General features: G+C 39.8%; 1 protein-coding gene across 12 annotated transcripts in view; it reads left to right on the forward strand.

Annotated features, from left to right (window-relative positions):
• The first annotated feature begins 247 nt into the window (after positions 1-247).
• Rbm26 (RNA binding motif protein 26) overlaps positions 248-18448 on the forward strand; it is a 62865-nt gene continuing 44664 nt past the window's right edge. For all 12 annotated transcript variants that reach the window (XM_051195238.1, XM_051195248.1, XM_051195245.1 and 9 more), the window contains exons 1-3: positions 248-349; positions 17432-17550; positions 18164-18300. In XM_051195238.1, the coding sequence (XP_051051195.1) occupies positions 279-349; positions 17432-17550; positions 18164-18300 (327 nt within the window). In that variant the 5' untranslated portion in view covers positions 248-278. The remainder of the gene's footprint in view (positions 350-17431; positions 17551-18163; positions 18301-18448) is intronic.

The raw sequence follows: 18448 nt of genomic DNA on the forward strand, positions 1-18448 counted from the left end.
GGGCGCCGGGGCTCGGGGGAGGAGGGCCCGGGGAGACCGTTGCTGCCGAGCGGCCGGCCGCGCCCGCCGCGTCCGCCTGGGCCCGGCGCCCGCAGACGGGGAGCCCCGGGGCGCGCGGCCTGCGGCGGCCCCGCCGAGCTGCCCCGCGGGGAGCCTGCCTGCCTCCGGCACCTCCCACCGCGGCCCACGCGGACGGCGCGCGGAGGAGGGGGCGGGCGGCCGGGGCGGCCGGGCGGGCGGGCGGGCGGGCGGTGTGAGCGGCCTCGGGGCCGCGGTGGATGCGGTCGAAGATGATCATTGAGAACTTCGAGGCGCTCAAGTCCTGGCTCAGCAAGACCCTCGAGCCCATGTGAGTGCCGCGGGGAGCCGTGCCTGCAGGGATGGCGGCGGGCGGCGGGCGCTCGGGCCCGGGCCCTCCGAGTGCCCGAGCCGGGGGCCGGGGGCCCGCGGGGCGGAGGTGGGGGTCCTAGGGCTCGGGCTCTCCCCTTCCCCCGCCCGCCAGCCCTCGCGTCCGGGTTCCAGCGTAGCCAAAGCCGGCGCTGGGCGTTTTTTTGTTTTTGTTTGTTTTGTTTTTTATTTTTTGTCCCCCCCTTTATATCTTTTGTCGTTGAGCCGATCTTTGGACCGGGCGTCTGCCGCTTTTGTTTTCCCGTTACGTGCAGACCGGGATAGCAAAACTTCCCCACACACCTGTGCTCTCCTCTCGCCCTGCGGGCCCCGCGGATGGGTGCCTTTGCCTTTCCTGAATGCTGGCGTCCTACCGTCCTGGCCACAGATTCTTTGACATTGTTCCCTTGGACCAAGTGAATGGCGTTTATTAGGGACCAGGGCGGTTCGAGGTTAAACTTGAGGCTTCACTTAACATACAGCCCCTTAAAGAAGGAAGGCCGCGTCTTCCATATGTCTGGCTCATAGGCACCTCTCTTAACTGACTGAAGATGTAACAGGTGTGAATGTGCCCAGTAACCCTCCTTACCCCCTTTCCACTCATACCCTACTCACTTGGAGAAGGAAAGGAAAGGAAAGAAAAAAAATCAAGTCTCTATCCATATGGAATATTTAGCAGCTTAAGGAGGAATTCAGTAAGTAGTTCGTGCGACTGTTGAATTGTCTTAGATTGAAACATTTTAGGGACGTTTTATAGATTTGTTCAATGCAGAATACATCCTAGACAAATTTCTTTTCGGTACGGTTGAGTTACAATAACAAAATGCAGCGGCAGGTGATTCACCTATTTAATACATGTATTAAGTTTTTTACAGTGTGCTGAGGGAAGCTTCGGGGCTAGAATTTTAAAATTCCCAGGTTAACAAGATGCAATAAGATAGCATAACAGATATGACCACTTATGACCGTTGTAATAGTAAGTAGGGGTTCGTGTAAACATAGTTATGGTGGGCGCAGTTTGGCACTTGCTGGAAGCTGTCAGAGCAAGTAGTATTTAACAAAACGTAAGAGGAGAAGGACCCGTACAGAATGAAGAGTAGATGGGAAGGCCTGGTAGCACACATGATCCTTGTGATTTGTGTAGAGAAGAGAGGAAAGACAAGTAGAAGTAGGCAGGGGCCACACTGAAGGGGAGCTTTTAGGTCAAGGTCAGGAATTGAGTTTTTATTTAACACATAATAGAAAGATAGGTTATAAAGCAGGCCAGGAGTGGTTTGACTTTACATATGCCTGTTTTGTGGAGACTTAAGGGGATAAGGGTGAAGTGAAGGGAGGCTCTTTGATGGTATTGTAGAAAGAGACTGTATTGGATGATAGTGGGGACAGGACCAAGTGTACTTCGCAGATAGATCTGGTAAAACTTTCTGATAGAGCAGATGTGGAAGATGGGGACAGGAAAATCAAGTATGGTGCCCTAGAGCTAGTTTTATTAGCAGCTGGATGGGTGATGTAGAAGGTTGGGGTGGGGTTACTAACCGGATCATACTGTGCAGACTGACGCAGTAAGTTAGAAGCCTTGGATGGGGCAAGGGAGGAATAGAGAGCTGGAGGGTGTATCTAGCCTGGTGGTGGCATAGGCAGAGCAGTAGATGAACTATTCAGTACCCCTCACCCAAATAAAAAGATGTTTTCTTCCGTGGATCGGAAAGTAACATATGTAACAGGTGAGAGGAAGAGCCCTAGTCCCGGATGACTAGCTTTGAACTGTGCTACAGCCACTCACCTACAAGTTGTGTAATATTGGATAGATTGCTTAACATAATGCATGTTTCCATCTGCAAAGTGGGGGAAAATGATATATATATATATCTTAGAATATTGCCCAATTTGTAATCAGCACTTTTCAAATCAACTTTATTGCCATGTCATGTTTTTTCACTAATCTAAAACATACATACTTACTGTGTATGCCTCTAATTTGTTTTTAATTTTAAAAAGCATACTACTTAGATGTCTGTTACTTTCCACGACTACAATAAACAGTTACTGCTAGTGACCTCTACATGATGGCCCTTTCAAATACACATTGTGTGCAGTTGGCTCCTGTCCTTTTTTAAGTTGCATGTGTTCTCTACTCTTCTAGGTGATGACCTACAAAAGCTTAATTATTTACTGCTGTTGGTTTCTTTTTTCCCTCCCCTCCCTCCCTCCTTCCCTCCCTTCCTTCCTTCTCCCTTTTCTTTGAGACAAGGTTTCTCTGTGTAACAGCTCTGGCTAATCTGGGACTTGCTTTGTAGACCAGGCTGGCCTCAACCTCAAAGAAGATCCTCTTGCCTCTTCCTTCTGAGTGCTGGGATCATAGGTGTGCACCATCACTGCCCAGCAAATGTCTTTCTGTGTGTTTTATGTAAAGAGTTTTTTTTTGCTTAATGTTGACATGTAATTATAAAATAAAAGTCATATTATTTGAAAAAGAACTATCTGAAGGAACTTTATATAGTTTTTAGCTATTCATAATGACGTATCACTTGATTTTTTTTTTTTTTTACTAACCTGTATTTTGAATGTATTAGCAAACATTTTGTGCTAATCAGAGTGGGAAATAGAATGCAGCAAGGTGTGAAATTGCTGTTTCATTTGTTAGGGAAGAAAGATGCTGAACAAGTAATTATAATACTGTGTGTGGTAAAGAAGTCCAAAATGTTTTAGGAATACTGTGGGTGGAGGTGAAGAAAGGCTTTGAGATTGTAACGACTCAGCTTGGATGGGGAGCAGCTTTCTAGGTTTTGGAGAACAGATTGTATGAATGTCCTAGTGAGTTGAGGGAAAACTAGAGGATCTGAAAGAGATTGAAAGAGCAAAGGAAGGATAGAAATGCTTAGGGACAGAGAGGGGCCAGGTCACACAGGTCTTTGTGGGGTCAAGTTCATTGTTTTGTGATCATTGAAGCTTTTTAAGGAAGCTTGGGAAGGGTTAGGATAGGTGAGTTTGTAGAGTGGTGGAGAGTGAGGTACACTGGGTAGCCTGGCTGCATTTCCAGCCTGAATGACAAATGTCTGCATCGTTTATTCCATTACAAGTTCCATAGTAGCAAATTATTGAAAGTTTAGATATTAAAATTTCCTCTTGAAGTACTTAGAATTGATGTCTTTTGATTTCAACCATTTGTAATCAGCCCTTCCTCCACTATTAAATGTCTTTTTGGTAATTTGAAATCCTACCCCTCTCGTGGTGACTCAACCTTAGCATAGAAAGTAATAGGCTTTATTATGGCATTTCCATGTTTGTGTGTCTTTGTACTTTGCGCCTTTGACCCCACTCTCCCCATGTTGAATTCTCTTTTTCTCCTCCAGAGAGTCTTCCTGTCAGTGTTCATGTCATGTAATCCTTTACCTCCCCTGTTTTTACCCTCTCCGAACCTAAAATCTCCTCCCTCACATGGTCAGGTGGCATCTGTCTGCCTGTCTGTCCCTCCGTATGTACAAATGTCTCCTTTCTATGTTGAGTTGAAGTCCTGGTGTATATGTAAATATGGTATAGCTGGGTCATACCCCTTAAACTTTTGGGAACTTTACACTTTCTTCCATAGGGGCTGTACCAGTTTACGGTCCCACTGCCACTGTAGATGATTTGTTCCTTACATCCTTACCAGCTTATGTTGTCTTTTGTTTTCTTTATGTAATATATGTATATGAGCGCTCCATTGCTTGTATGCCTCTATGTCAGAAGAGGGCGTCAGATCTCTTTATAGATGGTTGTGAGCCACCATGTGGTTGCTGGGAATTGAATTCAACCTTTGGAAGAACAGCCAATGGTCTTAACCACTGAGCCACATCTCCAGCTTGTCATTTGTTTTGTTTTCTCTTTTTGAGACAGAGTGTTTCTGTGTAACAGCTCTGGCTGTGCTGGAGCTCACTTTGTAGACTAGGCTGGCCTCGATCTTACAGCGATCTGCTGCCTCTGTCTCTGCCTCCTTAGTCCTGGGATTAAAAGTGTGTGCACCACTGCCCAGCTCATTTGTTTTCTTGACCCTGGCTATTCTGCTTGCGGTGAGCCCGAATCTGGAAGTCCATAGTCCATATCAAGTACCTTTTCCTACTGCTGTACACTTTATGTATCGAGACACTGTTTCATTGGACCTGGAGCCTCCTTGGTTTGGCTAGGGTTAGCTGGCCAGTGAGCTCTAGGGTCCACTTGTTGACCACCCCCAACCCAAGCTCTAGTTTATGTCTTCATACTTTAAGGCAGGCATTTTACTGATTTCTTCAGTCTCCTGAAAGCACTTTAATTTGTTTCTGTGATGGCTAAGGTTATTTATTAGCCATTTGTATTTCTTGCTTTGAGAGTCACCTGTTCATTTATTGGTTGAGTACTTTGTGTGTGTGGGGGGTGAGTCTTGCGGTCCTTCATACAGTGTAGTTATGAACCCTGTCTGAGTACAGTCGGCAGTTCTTTCCATGTTCTCTAGGTTGTCTCTCCACTCTGGTAATTGCTCCCTTTGCTATGCACTCTAATTTTAGTTAATCTCATTTGTCAATTCTTGGGATTATTTCTGGTGCTGTTACATTCCTTTTCAGAAAATCCTAGCCTATGCATGAATCCTAAAGTCTTTTACCTGCTTTTCCTCCAACAAGGCTTCAAGTTTTTTTAATAGAATTTTTTTTTCTTCACTAATATCCTGGGAACATGTTACCGTACATGGTAATTTAAAAAATCAAATTCTTTTATATGAAGGTATTCCTTAAGATGCAATCAAATCCTTTGATTTTTAAGAAAATAAAATTGAGAGACAGACTAACGAGCAGACTTTGGAGTTTAGTTGTAAAGATGGGAACACCTTAGTTTTTGCTTTTGCAGCTGTGCATTGCTGTGAAAGTAGGTTGTGTGGAGGGAAGAAAGCAAACTTCTTGACCTCATAGATCAGTATTCTCATTTCTGCCATTGGTTAGCTTAGTGATCTAGGCAAGTGAACCTCCCTTTCTTTACTTATATAGTGGGGGAGAGCTGTTTCCTTACATAGTTAGAAGAGAAGGAGACACTTTTAAGAGTCTACCATCTCCCTTTATCCCTTAAATACTGCTTGACTGAACACAAATAGCTTACATGACTACTGCTGCTGCCCCTAACATTTACATGCGTTGCTAGTGTTTTCCATCGCTTTTATTTGATGAGTGTTATCTCTGTTTTGTAGGTGATTATGACTGTGAGACACTGAAGTGTGAAGTTAAGATGCTAGTAGTTCACAGTTCAATTCAAGCCTGCCTTATACTCTAGAGCAGCAGTTTTCAACCTGTGGATCTCAACTCCTTTGGGTTTCAATGACCCTTTCACAGGGGTCATCTAAGACCATTGGAAAACAGATCTTTACATTGGGATTCATAACAGTAGCAAATAGCCATGAAAATAATTTTATGGTTGGGCATCACCACAACCTGAGAAAATGTTTTAAAGGGTCACAACGTCAGGAAGATTGAGAACTGCTTTATTGAGCAGAACATGCATGGCTTCAGAGCCCTGCATGTTCTTAATATGCTGTTGCATGGTAGTATGGTTAATGTTTTCTTTCTAGTATGGCATACTTTCTTTTTAAAATATTAGACTTTCATTCGCAGTAACCCTTTTGAAAAGGAACAACGTTCCTTTTCATAGTTTGGGAGATTTCCCCCCTTGGAGTTTTGTAGTACTTTTTTCTTTGCTTATATTTGTTACTAATAAGTACTTTTTCAAAAAAACCTCATTAAAATTTACTTTTTATCTTGAATTATGGAAAAATTGTTCTTTTGTGCTTGGACAGTGATCTTTTATCCCTTAACTTGTTTCGAGCATGTTTTCCCACCAGCCTGGTCCCAGAGCCGCACCAGCCCCAAATAACACACAGAGTCAGCTGTATTAGATATAAAGCTGTTGGTCTGTAACTAGCGTTTCTTATTGGCTAGCTCTGTCTTAAATATTAACCCATTTCTATCAATCTAAGTGTTTTCATGTGGTCTTATCTTACTGGAGAGAGGATCTGGACCTCAAGTCTCTACATCTTAAATCCTCACTACTACACCTCCCAGAATCCTCCTTGTCTCCTAGTCCTTCCTATTTGCCTACAGTGCTTTATTCACTAACCAATAAGAGAAACATATTTACAGAATGACATCTTCCATCACTAACCTTAATTAGATTTTCTGGTTAGTTTTTGCTCTACTGCTGAGTAGTTCCTTTGGCATAGTAAGTCAGTTTGCCACATTAAGAAAGAAAGTCTACGCAAAAATAGCAAATACTATACTTTTCTTACAGTTGCATCCACAAGACCATATTTTATTGCAGAATCCTATTTGAATTTTGAGTTACTAACTAAATTTAGTCTTTTTTAATTTGAGGAGGAAAGGGTTTGTTTGGCTTACATATCCTGAATTACAGTTACTGTTGATGGAAGCCAAAGCAGGAACTCAGACCAGGTGGGAACCTGGAAGCTGGAGATGATGCAGAGGCCATGGAAGGTTGTTGCTTAGTGACTTTCTCATGAAACCAAGGGCCACCAGCCCAGGGAAGTCCCCCCATACAATGGGTTTGGCATTCCCCCATTAATCACTAATTGAGAAAATGTGTAACGTGAGTTTTCTGACCTGGCAGGTCCCACAGCCCTTCTCAGCCCCAAAGAAACACTCGGACACTGTATTAGTTATAAAGCTGTTGGTAGGTGACTAGCATTTCTTATGGCTAGCTCTGTATTTCCAGATGGTCTTATCTTACCCGGGAATGCAGGGCCTGCAATTCCTTTTCTTGCTACATGATGACAGATCAGTGTCTCTGCAGAGAAGCGGTGATTTCCTGTTTGTCCCTGCTTATATTCTGATTCTGCTCAGCTATGTCAATTCCTGCCTGTCTGTACAGACCTGCAGACTTCTGTGGTTACCTAATGCCAGGCTTCTGCCCAGCTACATCACTTCCTGGAATCACATGATGACTCCTCTCTGCCTATACTTCCCAGATTCCTCTTTGTCTCCCAGTCCTTTGCCTATCATACTGCCTGGCCAATCAGTGTTTTATTCATCAACCAAGGAGACAAACATATACAGAAGGACAGTCCCCATCACAAATGCGTTACAAGCTGGCCTGCTTTTACCTAGTTCCACAGTTGAGGTCCCCTTTTAGATGACTGGCTTGTGTCAAGTTACCATAAGACTAGCCAGAACAGTGTTCATATAATCATTTAGTACCAAGAAAAGTTTATTTTTAATTTGATTTGTTTGTAAGCAGTGGAGTAAGTTTGAGATTCCTTTTTTCTTTTCTTTTTTTTTTTAATGTAGCTGCATCAAACTTTTCAGAAATAACTTGATGTATTTGAAGTTTGAGATTTCTTAGTGCACATTTCTGAAATTTTTTTTACTTATGTGAAAGCAATTATTTTACCGTTTTCTCTGGTGAGGGCTTACAAAGGTTAGATTTTTTTCTTCATGTCTTATAACTAGCACTTAACAATTTCATTTTGCAACTGTTAGTATTTATAAGTACAATTGAAATGTATATAGTTCTGAAACATTTGGCTTGCTTCAGACTAGCTAAGATTGCTTTCTAGTGGGTGACCTTTTAGTCAGTATAGGTGTGAACTCAAAGGAGATGGTGGGAACTCAACTCCTGTTTTTCTTTGGCGTTCGCTTGTCAGCCATGGAGTAACTGGCACCTCTTGTTTCACCTGGTGGTCTCACCTGGTGCTACTCTGCCCTAGGACAAAAAGCCTCTTGGCAATTGTATGGGCCCCACCTTGTTAAGGTGCTCCTGGAACCCTAATTACTTCTCCAAGGCCCACCTGGTTCCACCTTATATAGAGTACCTCACAGTGAGGATTAATTTCCACTTTCAGTAGCGACACCTAAGCCATAGCAGGTTTCTTAGATTTTTTTTTTTAAGTTAATCACTGTACAGTAAGAATGAGAACTTCCTTGAATGCTTTAGAGTGGAAAGCACTTTCCACATTTTATCCTTGCACATTCAGTACCTACATACTTTTTCTACTTTTTAAAAGTAACAAAACTAGTACTACCCCATGGTTTACACACTGCTTTTTTCTTATCTTTATTTTGACTATATAAACAATTCTGCAGTGGACATTTTCTCCTATGTAGTTTCCATGTGGGTGCATACTTTATTAGGAATTGGTTGACTAATGTGCTGTTGAAAAATTTATTAAGATGTAGATGCTTGAGCCGAACTGTGGTGGCACATGCCTTTTAATCCCAGCACTGGGGAGGCAGAGGCAGGTGGCTCTCTTTGAGTTTGAGGTCAGCTTGGTCTACAGTGCCAGTTCCAGGACAGCCTCCAAAGCAATACAGAGAAACATTGTCTTGAAAAAACCAAACCAAACCAAACCAACAGGCATAAACATCAGCTGGTGATTTCTTCATTTATCTAACAGGCATAAACATTCACTTCAGCAGATAATTTATGTTCCTTCTAACACCTCTTTTAAATGTAGTAACATATACTTTGTGGTCTGCTTGTATGATTTTTAAAGATTGTAAGTGTTCTGGCTTTGGTAGTTCACATCGTTAATCATAGCAGTCTTGAGGTGGGGTGGGGTGCAGAGGCCAGCCTGATCAACACAGTGAGTTCCAAAATTTGAGGTCTTGGAGGAGGAGGAAGTAGCAAGGAGGAAGAATAGGTACAGTGATGGAGACAGTCACAGACAGACGGTGCCTGACTGACACTGCTCCAGTTTGGATCTGGAATGCCTGTGAAGGCTCATGTGAAGGCTTGGCTCCTAGAGAAGTAGGATGCTGATCCAGGAGTACCAACTAGTGAATGAAGTAGAAATAACCACAAAGAACCTTAAAATCCCAGTTATTTTTTTTGTTCATTCTTCTGCTGCTGCTGCTGTTCCTTCTCTTCCTCTTTCTCCTCCTCCTCTTTCACTACCACTAGACTACTTCAAGGAAAGGTTAATAATACAGTGAGCTAGACACGAACAGGTTTTTAAAATTAAAGCATGATCTTAGGGGTATTTTTTTTAAATCATAGCTCACTCATTCTTTGGTAATTCCTAAATAATAATAACAATAATTACTTTTTTTTTTTGTGACAGGGTTTCTTAGTGTAGCCTTGGCCATCATGGAACTCGATCTGTAGACCAGGCTGGCCTAGAACTCAGAGATACGCCTTCCTTTGCCTCTGAAGTGCTGGAATTAAAGGCATGTACCATCAGTGCCCCACTGATAATTCCTAAATATATTTTACTGTGCTTGACAACTTAATAAAAAATGCCTTCTTTCTTGTAATTTGACTTGTAATTTCAATTTGGCAGAACATCTGTTTTCTCAGAAGAAACTAAAGATTAATATACTTAGTCTTTAGGTTTTTTTTTTTTTTTTTTTTGGAACATACCTATAAAATTTGAAGTGAAAATATTTATGCATACAGATGTTTTCCCTGCATTTATGTCTTTGTACCATGTGTGCATTGGCATTGAAGACCAGGAGAGGGATTTGGAGTTATGGTTGGCTGTGACCATTGATGTGGTTACTGTGAATTGAACCCTGGTCTTCTGGAAGGACAGCAAGTGCTCCTAACTGCTGTTCTCTAGCCCTCAAATCAAAACTTTTTTTTATTACATCTGTGTGTGTATGATCAAAGCAGGTTATATAGCACAATTTAATGAGATTGTGACAGCACAATTTTAAATACATATAAAAACATCTGTTTAATTTGTAGTGGGTTTATCTGTAATCTTGGAATGAACAAATGAAGAAATCACCAGCTGATGGATGAATGACAAATTGTCTTCTAGTGACATTGTTCTTTTTCTGTTTTACAATAGTTTTAATAGATTTACATAATTTGTTTCCTTTTTTAAAATAACATAATTCTTTATTGATTCCTTGGAAATTTCATGTACCTAAATCCCACTGACCTCCCATTTCTTTCATCTGCCCCTGACAGAGGATTCTAGAATGCTAGGCAAGCATGCTACATATCGAGTTTTATCTCCAGCCCCTGCCTTTATATTTTAGTCTACAGAACCATTTCTCTTGGATAATTTTGCCTTTTCTTCATAGCATGGCAAAATGCTCCTAGTCTCTTCTCTCTCCTTTTAGTTCCTGAAAATAATGAATTACCTCTTAGCTTCTTTTGTAGTTCAGTAGAATGTTAGTAAACTGGTGGTCTACAGGAAACAGTCTTCTTCATCTGTGAATGGGGATGAAAACTAATATATACCTAGATGCTGAGTTTTGCTTTGGGCTTTGTAGTGGTTTGAAGGATTAAGAGGTGTGGTCTTGTTGGAGTGGGTGTGTCAATGAGGGTAGGGTTTGAATTTTTAAGAGTTGGCATCATTCTGTGTGTTCTGCCTCCTACTTGCTGATCAAGATGTGAGATCTCACCTGTTCCTGCAACCATGCTTTGCTTAGCTGTGCTTTTGTTTATCCTCATGGACTCTAACCTTCTGAAACCATAACCTCAATTTAATTCTTTTTCAAGATAAATTGCTTTAGCCATGGTATTTTGTCAGAGCAATAGAAACGTAACTAAGACAGGCTTCCATATGCCATCCAGTTTTATTTCTAGAGTGTGGCTATATTTTGTTAAACTATTTGCATTTACTTTGCAATTTGTGGTTTTCTTCTTTAAAATTTTTTTGAGATTATAATTAATTTCTCCCTTCTCTTTCATCCATCTAAACTGCCTTATTTACCCTCCACCCTTGTTCTTTCAAGGGACCTTTTTTATGTCTATGCTTTCAGGGCTGACCATTGAGTATTGGATAACCAGTTGTCCTGCTCTTCCCTGGGGAAGACTATTTCTCTTGTTCCCAGCATTTCTTGATTGTCTGTCTTTTTTTTTTTTTTTTTAAAAGGGGGTGGGGAGGTTATTGTCTTGGAGTTAAACCTTGGCGTTAAATCACTTAGTAAGTGATTCTATAAGAATTTATAAAGCAGCACTTCTCAATTGTGGTGTCCAGTTATTTACTAAAATTCATGGTGTTTGTGAGATCTTAATTTGACTTTTCTTTTTACCCAACTATATGTCTGCAGGACCAGATTTCCTTTTATATGTCAGTTAGGTCAGTGTATTCTGTATTCTATTAAGCCAAGCCTTTAAAAAATATGTGCGAAAATATATAAAGCACCATACTCTTCTCAATTTTTTAAAAATACAATATTTAATGTCCACCGAAGCTGTCAGTTCTGGTGTTCTTGTCAGCCAGTTGCATGTAAAGTCAGTACTAACTTTGGATTTACACTTATTTGCAGTAAAGACTTCTTTCTCTTAATTACTGAAAAGTATTTATGCTACTATTAATTTTTAAAATATTGATACTGGTAGATGAAACTCTTAAGCACTTTGGAGTTATAATATTCAAAGTGTAGAGTAATGCTCATACAGCATTTGAAGAACCATTCTTATAAAAATAAGGAATCACTATTTCTTGGGATGATTTAGGGGAGTGAAAGAACTGACTAAAAGCTTATTGTAATTACAAGAATTACGTCATAATTAAAAGAATTGTGATAAGCTTTGGCAGTGAGTGAATTTAGTGAAAACTATAAAACACTGAGTGCAAGTTGAGAAAGGCAGTAGAAGATAAAATGTTCTTGTGTTTACAGAAGGGCCATGTTTGTTATTGTAGGAATAGTACATTACCAAAAATAATCTGAGGGTTAACTTAATAGCCATCAAAAGTCCATTAACATTTCTTGCAGAACTAAAAGGAAAATTCCCACAAATTTATGTGGAAGCACAAAAGATAATGAAAAACTCAGAGCAGCCCGAGGAAAAAGGGAAAGTCAGGTATAACGATACCTGACTTAAAATTATATTCAGAGCTACAATCAGCAACAAAAAGCAGTACGGTACCCACAGAGGTTTATCAACCTACACAGCTATGGCCATTTTATTTTTAACAAAGTGTCAAAAATTATTTTTGAAAAAACAAAAACCTTTTCATTGTATGGAAAACTGATTAGCCACATGAATAAAACGAATCCACCTTTATTATGTGGTATAAAAAAATAAATAAGACTGAAGACCTAATGTAAGAGTTAAATGTAGAGGAAAACACAGCGAAAATATTTCAATATCTAGGCACAGGTAACAGTTTTCTGAGGACAAGCTTGGAATAACAAGAATTGACAAGCTGGGTGGCATGAAATTAAAAAAACAAAACAAAACAAAACAAAAAAAAACCCTATGTATAGCAAGGAAAAGAGTAGAGTGTAGAAACAGCCAATAGGAGGAAAAGTTGATGCCATTAGCATGACTGGTGGGCTTAGTATACCTAATATGTAAAGAACTCAGATCACCAAACACCAAAAGAGTAAATAACCCAGTCAGTAAATAGGCAAGTGAATCGAACAGTTCAAAAAAGAAGTACTGGCTTCTTGGTCCACTGAGATCTTAGCAAGCAAGATCATTTGCTGCCACAAAATTATCTACCACCATACCACCATGATAGACCGGATCCCTTAAACCAGGAGCCAGAATTAACATCTGCTTTAAGTTGCTTCTTTTAAGATAGTCACAGAAACAAGGAAATAACTAATGTAGATATCAGTATCAAGAAGTGGGACTACTGTTGGCCAAAAAAAAAAAAAAACCCCAAAAAACCCTGATCATGTGACTCGTAAGCCTTATATACTAGTTTGTTGAAAGAATGCAAAAGAGTTTGGACCTGCAGGCTAGTGAACGCTGTAAGCAGTTCTGGATGGGCCTTCCTGGTTGAATTCAGAAGCCCAGAATACCAAGAGACATGGGCAGTGAAAACTAGGGGAATTAGGCCAGGGGCTGTTTGTATTATGATAACAGCTACTTTCTGCTTGAGCAAAGCTGATTTCAGAAGTAACCCCTAATTACCTCACCGCAGACACTTCTTTTTGCAACGAGACCATTTCAGTAAACTGCAACCTTTCAAAATGCAAAGAGCAACCAATTCATGGGATGCCTAGCCCCAGTGGGTACATGTACCATACAGCTCTTGTACCTAAGGTTCAAGGAAGGATCTTAAGAGCCAAAGGACCCCAAAAGCTGCTATGAGATTGTGTCTCCTAAAAATAACAGCAAAACCTGCACCATGACACCTCAACAGGGCCTTAACTAGGAACAACACTAATTAGACAGGCTAAAGTGGAAAGGCAAAATCTCATGGGACCCTACCCCTAGAGAAAGAACGATAGAGGGATGCTGAGAGCAGGGGAATTAGGATACATCTCTTCATTGGTATTCTATATCAGGTGATCAGTCTTGCAGTCATTACTACAAGTAATATTAAATGGGCTTGTCTGGTTGTGTTTGTATATTGTGTTTATATATGTATGTAGCAGTAAAAGAAAAAGGTCCTGATTTGAGGGCACATGGAGGAATGGGAGGGGGGAAATGATGTCATTATATAGTAGTTAAAAAAATAGGTGGAGAGTAATCAGAGATGATACCTGCTATTGACCCTTGCCTCCACATGCCACACTCATGCAAACTTACACCACACAAAGAAAGGCTGGCTCTGGTGAGTGGACAGGGTAAAGAAGGATTATGTATTGTTAGCCTTGCCATTGTGGAAGTCAGTATGGAAGATCTTAAAAAACAAAAAAACAAAAAAACGAAACAAAAACAAAACAAGACAAAAAAACCCAAAAAACCCTACTGTACAACTCCTGGGTAGACCATCAAAATCAGTAGTGATACTTGCAGTGCCCCGTTACTGGAAATACTTGCTGTAGCCACTTTACAGGATCAGCTTATGGGTTCATCAGTGGATGAATGGTATTTATATAAAGGAATAAGTTATTCAGCAATAGAGATGAACAAAATTCTATCATTTCTAAGAAGATGGGTGGAACCAAAGATTATATGTTAAGTGAAGTAAACGAGACTCAGAAAGAAATTATGGCTGGTTTCCTGTCTTACTCACAGTCTATGTTGAAAAACCAAGCCTGAAAGTATCTGGGGAAAGGAAGGAGAGTAGCAAGTATATAGAGGGAGGGAAATGGAGTGAATATGATCAGATTATACATTATGCATGTATGAAATGTCAGTGAAATCTACAGTTAACAAGTCAAAAATGGATTTTGATGGTTATATATAGACTATATAAATGTATTTGATAATCTTACTTTGCAATGCAGGAACTTCATAATTTTATAGCCTTTATTATAAGTGATATGTAAAACTTTTTGCTTTATTTGAATGGTATAAATAATTAGATTTCATATTCCATGTGTTATGTCTTTTGCAGTGAAATTAGTTTTGTTTTTAATTTTTTTGTGGGGGTGGGAGGTGAATTTCTTGGTGTAGCCTTGGCTGTCCTGGGACTCTTTGTAGACCAGGCTGGCCTAGAACTTACAGAGAGCTACCAGCTTCTGCTTCCCAAGTACTGGGATTAAAGATGTGAGCCAATATCACCTGGTTTGAAATTTGGGTTTTTGATAATCCTAAGTATAGAATATAGAATTATGATTTTGATGTAAATTAGATACCATGAATATAAAGTAAAAAGATTGATCAGAACAGATGTGGTTTATATCTGTGTTCATAAGCTATTGAGATAATGAAGTTTTAATTCCCACTTGGGTTAAATTCCGTCAGTGTTCCACTGAAATTCAAAAAAGTTCAGGACAGTTGAACAGGACAAATGTCTTTTAAAGGTATTGTAGTGACAGCCGAGTGGTGGTGGTGCATGACTTTCATCCCGCAGAGGGAGACAGACAGCCGGGACTGCCTAAGAGAAGAAGCCTTATGTCTTCTTTAATCCCAGCTCTTGGGAGGCAGATGCAGGCAGATCTCTATGAGTTCAAAGTCAGATGTTTTATGTTCATTTTTATTCCATTTTGCTGGAATCTTTCTTTGATGCAACTGTTTCCCACCTTGGGTTCTTTCTTTGGGATCTGCTGGCCTGGGCTATCCTTTTCCAAATAGTCACGAAGTATGCTTACATTCACTTCTGATCCTTGTAAGAATTCAGCCACCATGTAATAGGAGCCGATCTTGTTTACCTCTGGAAGAATATAAGTTTTGCAAAGAAGTTTTCATAAAAATTCTCATGTACCATTAAAGTGCCCCTCTCCCCTGATTATAACTAACTTCAGGTTTTGCTTAAAAATGGAAATAGAATTATAAGAAAAATTGATTTGTAATTATTGAGTAGGAAGTTACTTAGCAACAAAGCAGGCATTTATGATCTTGGAACTTTTATACATCAGGGATTTAGGATTTGGTTAGCTGGCTATTTCTGTCTCTCGTGGGATTGTGGTCAGATGCTGTTGGAAATACAGCTTAGGTTGTTCTCTTGGGACTTCAGAATCTGTTTCCAGGCCTATTTATTTACATGGACTGTTTGCAAGTTCCTTTCTAGCCATTGCCTAGTGCCCTCATTTCATTGTTCTGGGATAGTCTCCATGATACTGGACATCGAATATTCAGATGCTAAAGGTGACCGGGGGGGGGGGGAGCAAGGGTGGGGCCACAATGCCTTTTTCATCCCTAGCCCAAAAGTCAGACACGCTATAATGTGTGCCCTGTTCAGTTTATAAGCAGGTCTTTAAACTGACCTGTTCTCAGTGGGGAGAGGGTTAGGTGGTAACTTCAAAGGGAGGGATGAAGAGCTGGTGGGTGTTATTTTAAAATCACCACAGTGATGTAGACTGAGAATTCCTTACAGCAGAGAAAATGAATGTATTTTTGGTATTATGTATATGTTTATGTGAGTGTGTGCCCATTGCATATGGAGCTGAAGGTCTGTGGTGATTCTCTTTCCACCTTATGTTTTATTTTTAGTTTTTGAGACAGGGTCTCTCCCAGACTGGCCCCAGCTACAGTGATCTGTCTGTGTCTGTCCCCACAGTGCTGCAGTTCAAGTATGCCATGGCAGCCTGTGTTTTATTTCTTTTATGTGGGTGCTAGATATCTGAACTTAGCTCCTCATGCTTGCGCAGCAGGCCCTTTGTGGATTGAGCCGTCTTGTTTTGTTTTTAGATGTGAATCTCTATGTAGTCAGTCCTAGGCAGACCTTGTACTCAAGAGATCCACCTGCTTTTGCCTCTTGAATGAATGTTGGGACTAAAGGCATGCAACACTATACCTAGCTAATCTCTTGTAACTTTGATCTCTTAATATCATATATTTAAAAATTACTGTTAAATTTTTGTATCATCAGTATCTTTAAAGAAAACCTTACTTACATTGTTCGTATGAAATAGGTAGTTGTTTTTGTGCTAAGCCTTCACATTAAATTTAAGCTAGGTATCTGTTTCTAGGATTTTATTGAGTGGATATTAGAAGGATCCTGGAAGCAAAGGCATGGGTATTGGAATTTGAAGAATTTAGAGGCTTTGTGGTTTTTGAAAAATAAGCTGGGGAGGATAGATTGTATAATGTCAGCCAAGGCAACTGACTTGGGTTGCAACTAAGGCTGTTGAAAAGTAAAGCTACAGAGGGTTTTTACAGAAAATAATGTGGGAGGTAGGTAGGAGTTTGTGGTAGTAACACTGGGCATTTAGAGAAATGGTGAGTTGCTATCTGGGTTCTGGGCATTTCATTGTAAAGGGGGGGGTCCTCCATAGTGGTTAAAAGTATGAGCTTTAGAGTGGAATATTTTAGTTTTAAGTATTGACTCATTTACTTACTTGATTTAACAGTCTTAGGAAACCTGCTTTGCTTTTTCCCCACTCAGTTTTTCAGTAAATGAGAGCTTTCTGTGTAATAGAGCTGTCCTAGTTTATGGAACAGAATTGAGTTCATTCTGTTCCATAAACTAGCTATTGCTATTATTTTGTTGTTTTATCTGTAAAGTGATACTTAATTAAATAACATTTTATTTATGTGCTCTTAGTCACAAATCCATCTCTCCAGCCCCAGTGACGTGCTTTTAAGAAACTATGTTTTTAAGAAGTGATGCAGCATGTTAAATATATTAATATAAGGAAAATATGTTCATTCATGGCCTTTCATGAGCCTACTGTTTGTGTGTGTGTGTATTCAATTATATGTCATATTGCAAGTTTTAACTCAGTTATAGACTGTGAAATTATTTATGGGTAAGTTTCATTCAGCATTATGTTTTTTTTTCCTTTAGCTGTGATGCTGATCCATCAGCCCTAGCAAAATATGTTTTGGCTCTGGTAAAGAAAGACAAAAGTGAAAAGGAATTAAAGGCATTATGTATTGATCAGCTCGATGTATTTCTACAGAAAGGTAATAAATACCTTTGGTTTTAAAATACTATTTGAGTAAGTTATTTAAAATAAAATTATGTACAGAATATTAAAGGAATTTAGCCCTTAGTTGCAAAAAAGCTTTTAGCTGTAACAATGTTGAATACACATGTTAATGATTATATAAATGGCTTGTTTCCGCAATATCTTTTATCCTTATTTTGTTGCATAGATTAGCATAGTAAGGAAACGACTGCCTATTTTAGACAACACTAAAGAAACTTCTTGGAATGTTGTATAGGGCATGTTTTTTACCTTTGTTGTACTTTTCCTCCATCTAGCTAATGGCTAATTTTTGTGTCTATATATTGGAGAATTCTCTCTCTCTCTCTCCCTCCCTCTCTCCCTTCTTTCCTCCCTCCCTCTCTCCCTTCTTTCCTCCCTCCCTCTCTCTCATTCCTGGATGGAAGCAGCTGGCTAAGAGGCTTTTGTCATTCTTGTCTTGAAACGTGAATGAATCATTGTCATGGAACTTGTACTATGATACACTGCTTGGCAAGCTATTGGTCAAGATGTTAAGAAATGTGTAGAATTGGAGAATTAAAGTCTTATTAAATATTTTTTGTTCTGTGCATTTTTGGTTTTATTTGTAGAGACACAAATATTTGTGGAAAAACTTTTTGATGCTGTGAATACAAAGAGTTATCTACCTCCTCCAGAGCAGCCATCATCAGGAAGCCTGAAAGTAGACTTTCTTCAGCACCAAGAAAAAGATATAAAAAAAGAAGAGGTGAGAATTTGTTATATTGTATTTATTCCTTAAGTTCCTAGAAGGAATAATCAGTTGAATTTTCTTTTCTTTTAGGAGTCCTAAATACCTCTTCCTAAGTTCAGGAACTTCTCTAGGAATATTTTAGTGAGCTTAGAATTTAGTTGTA

Source organism: Phodopus roborovskii, unplaced genomic scaffold (genome assembly GCF_943737965.1).
Source record: "Phodopus roborovskii unplaced genomic scaffold, PHOROB, whole genome shotgun sequence".
NCBI classification, from domain to species: Eukaryota; Metazoa; Chordata; class Mammalia; order Rodentia; family Cricetidae; genus Phodopus; species Phodopus roborovskii.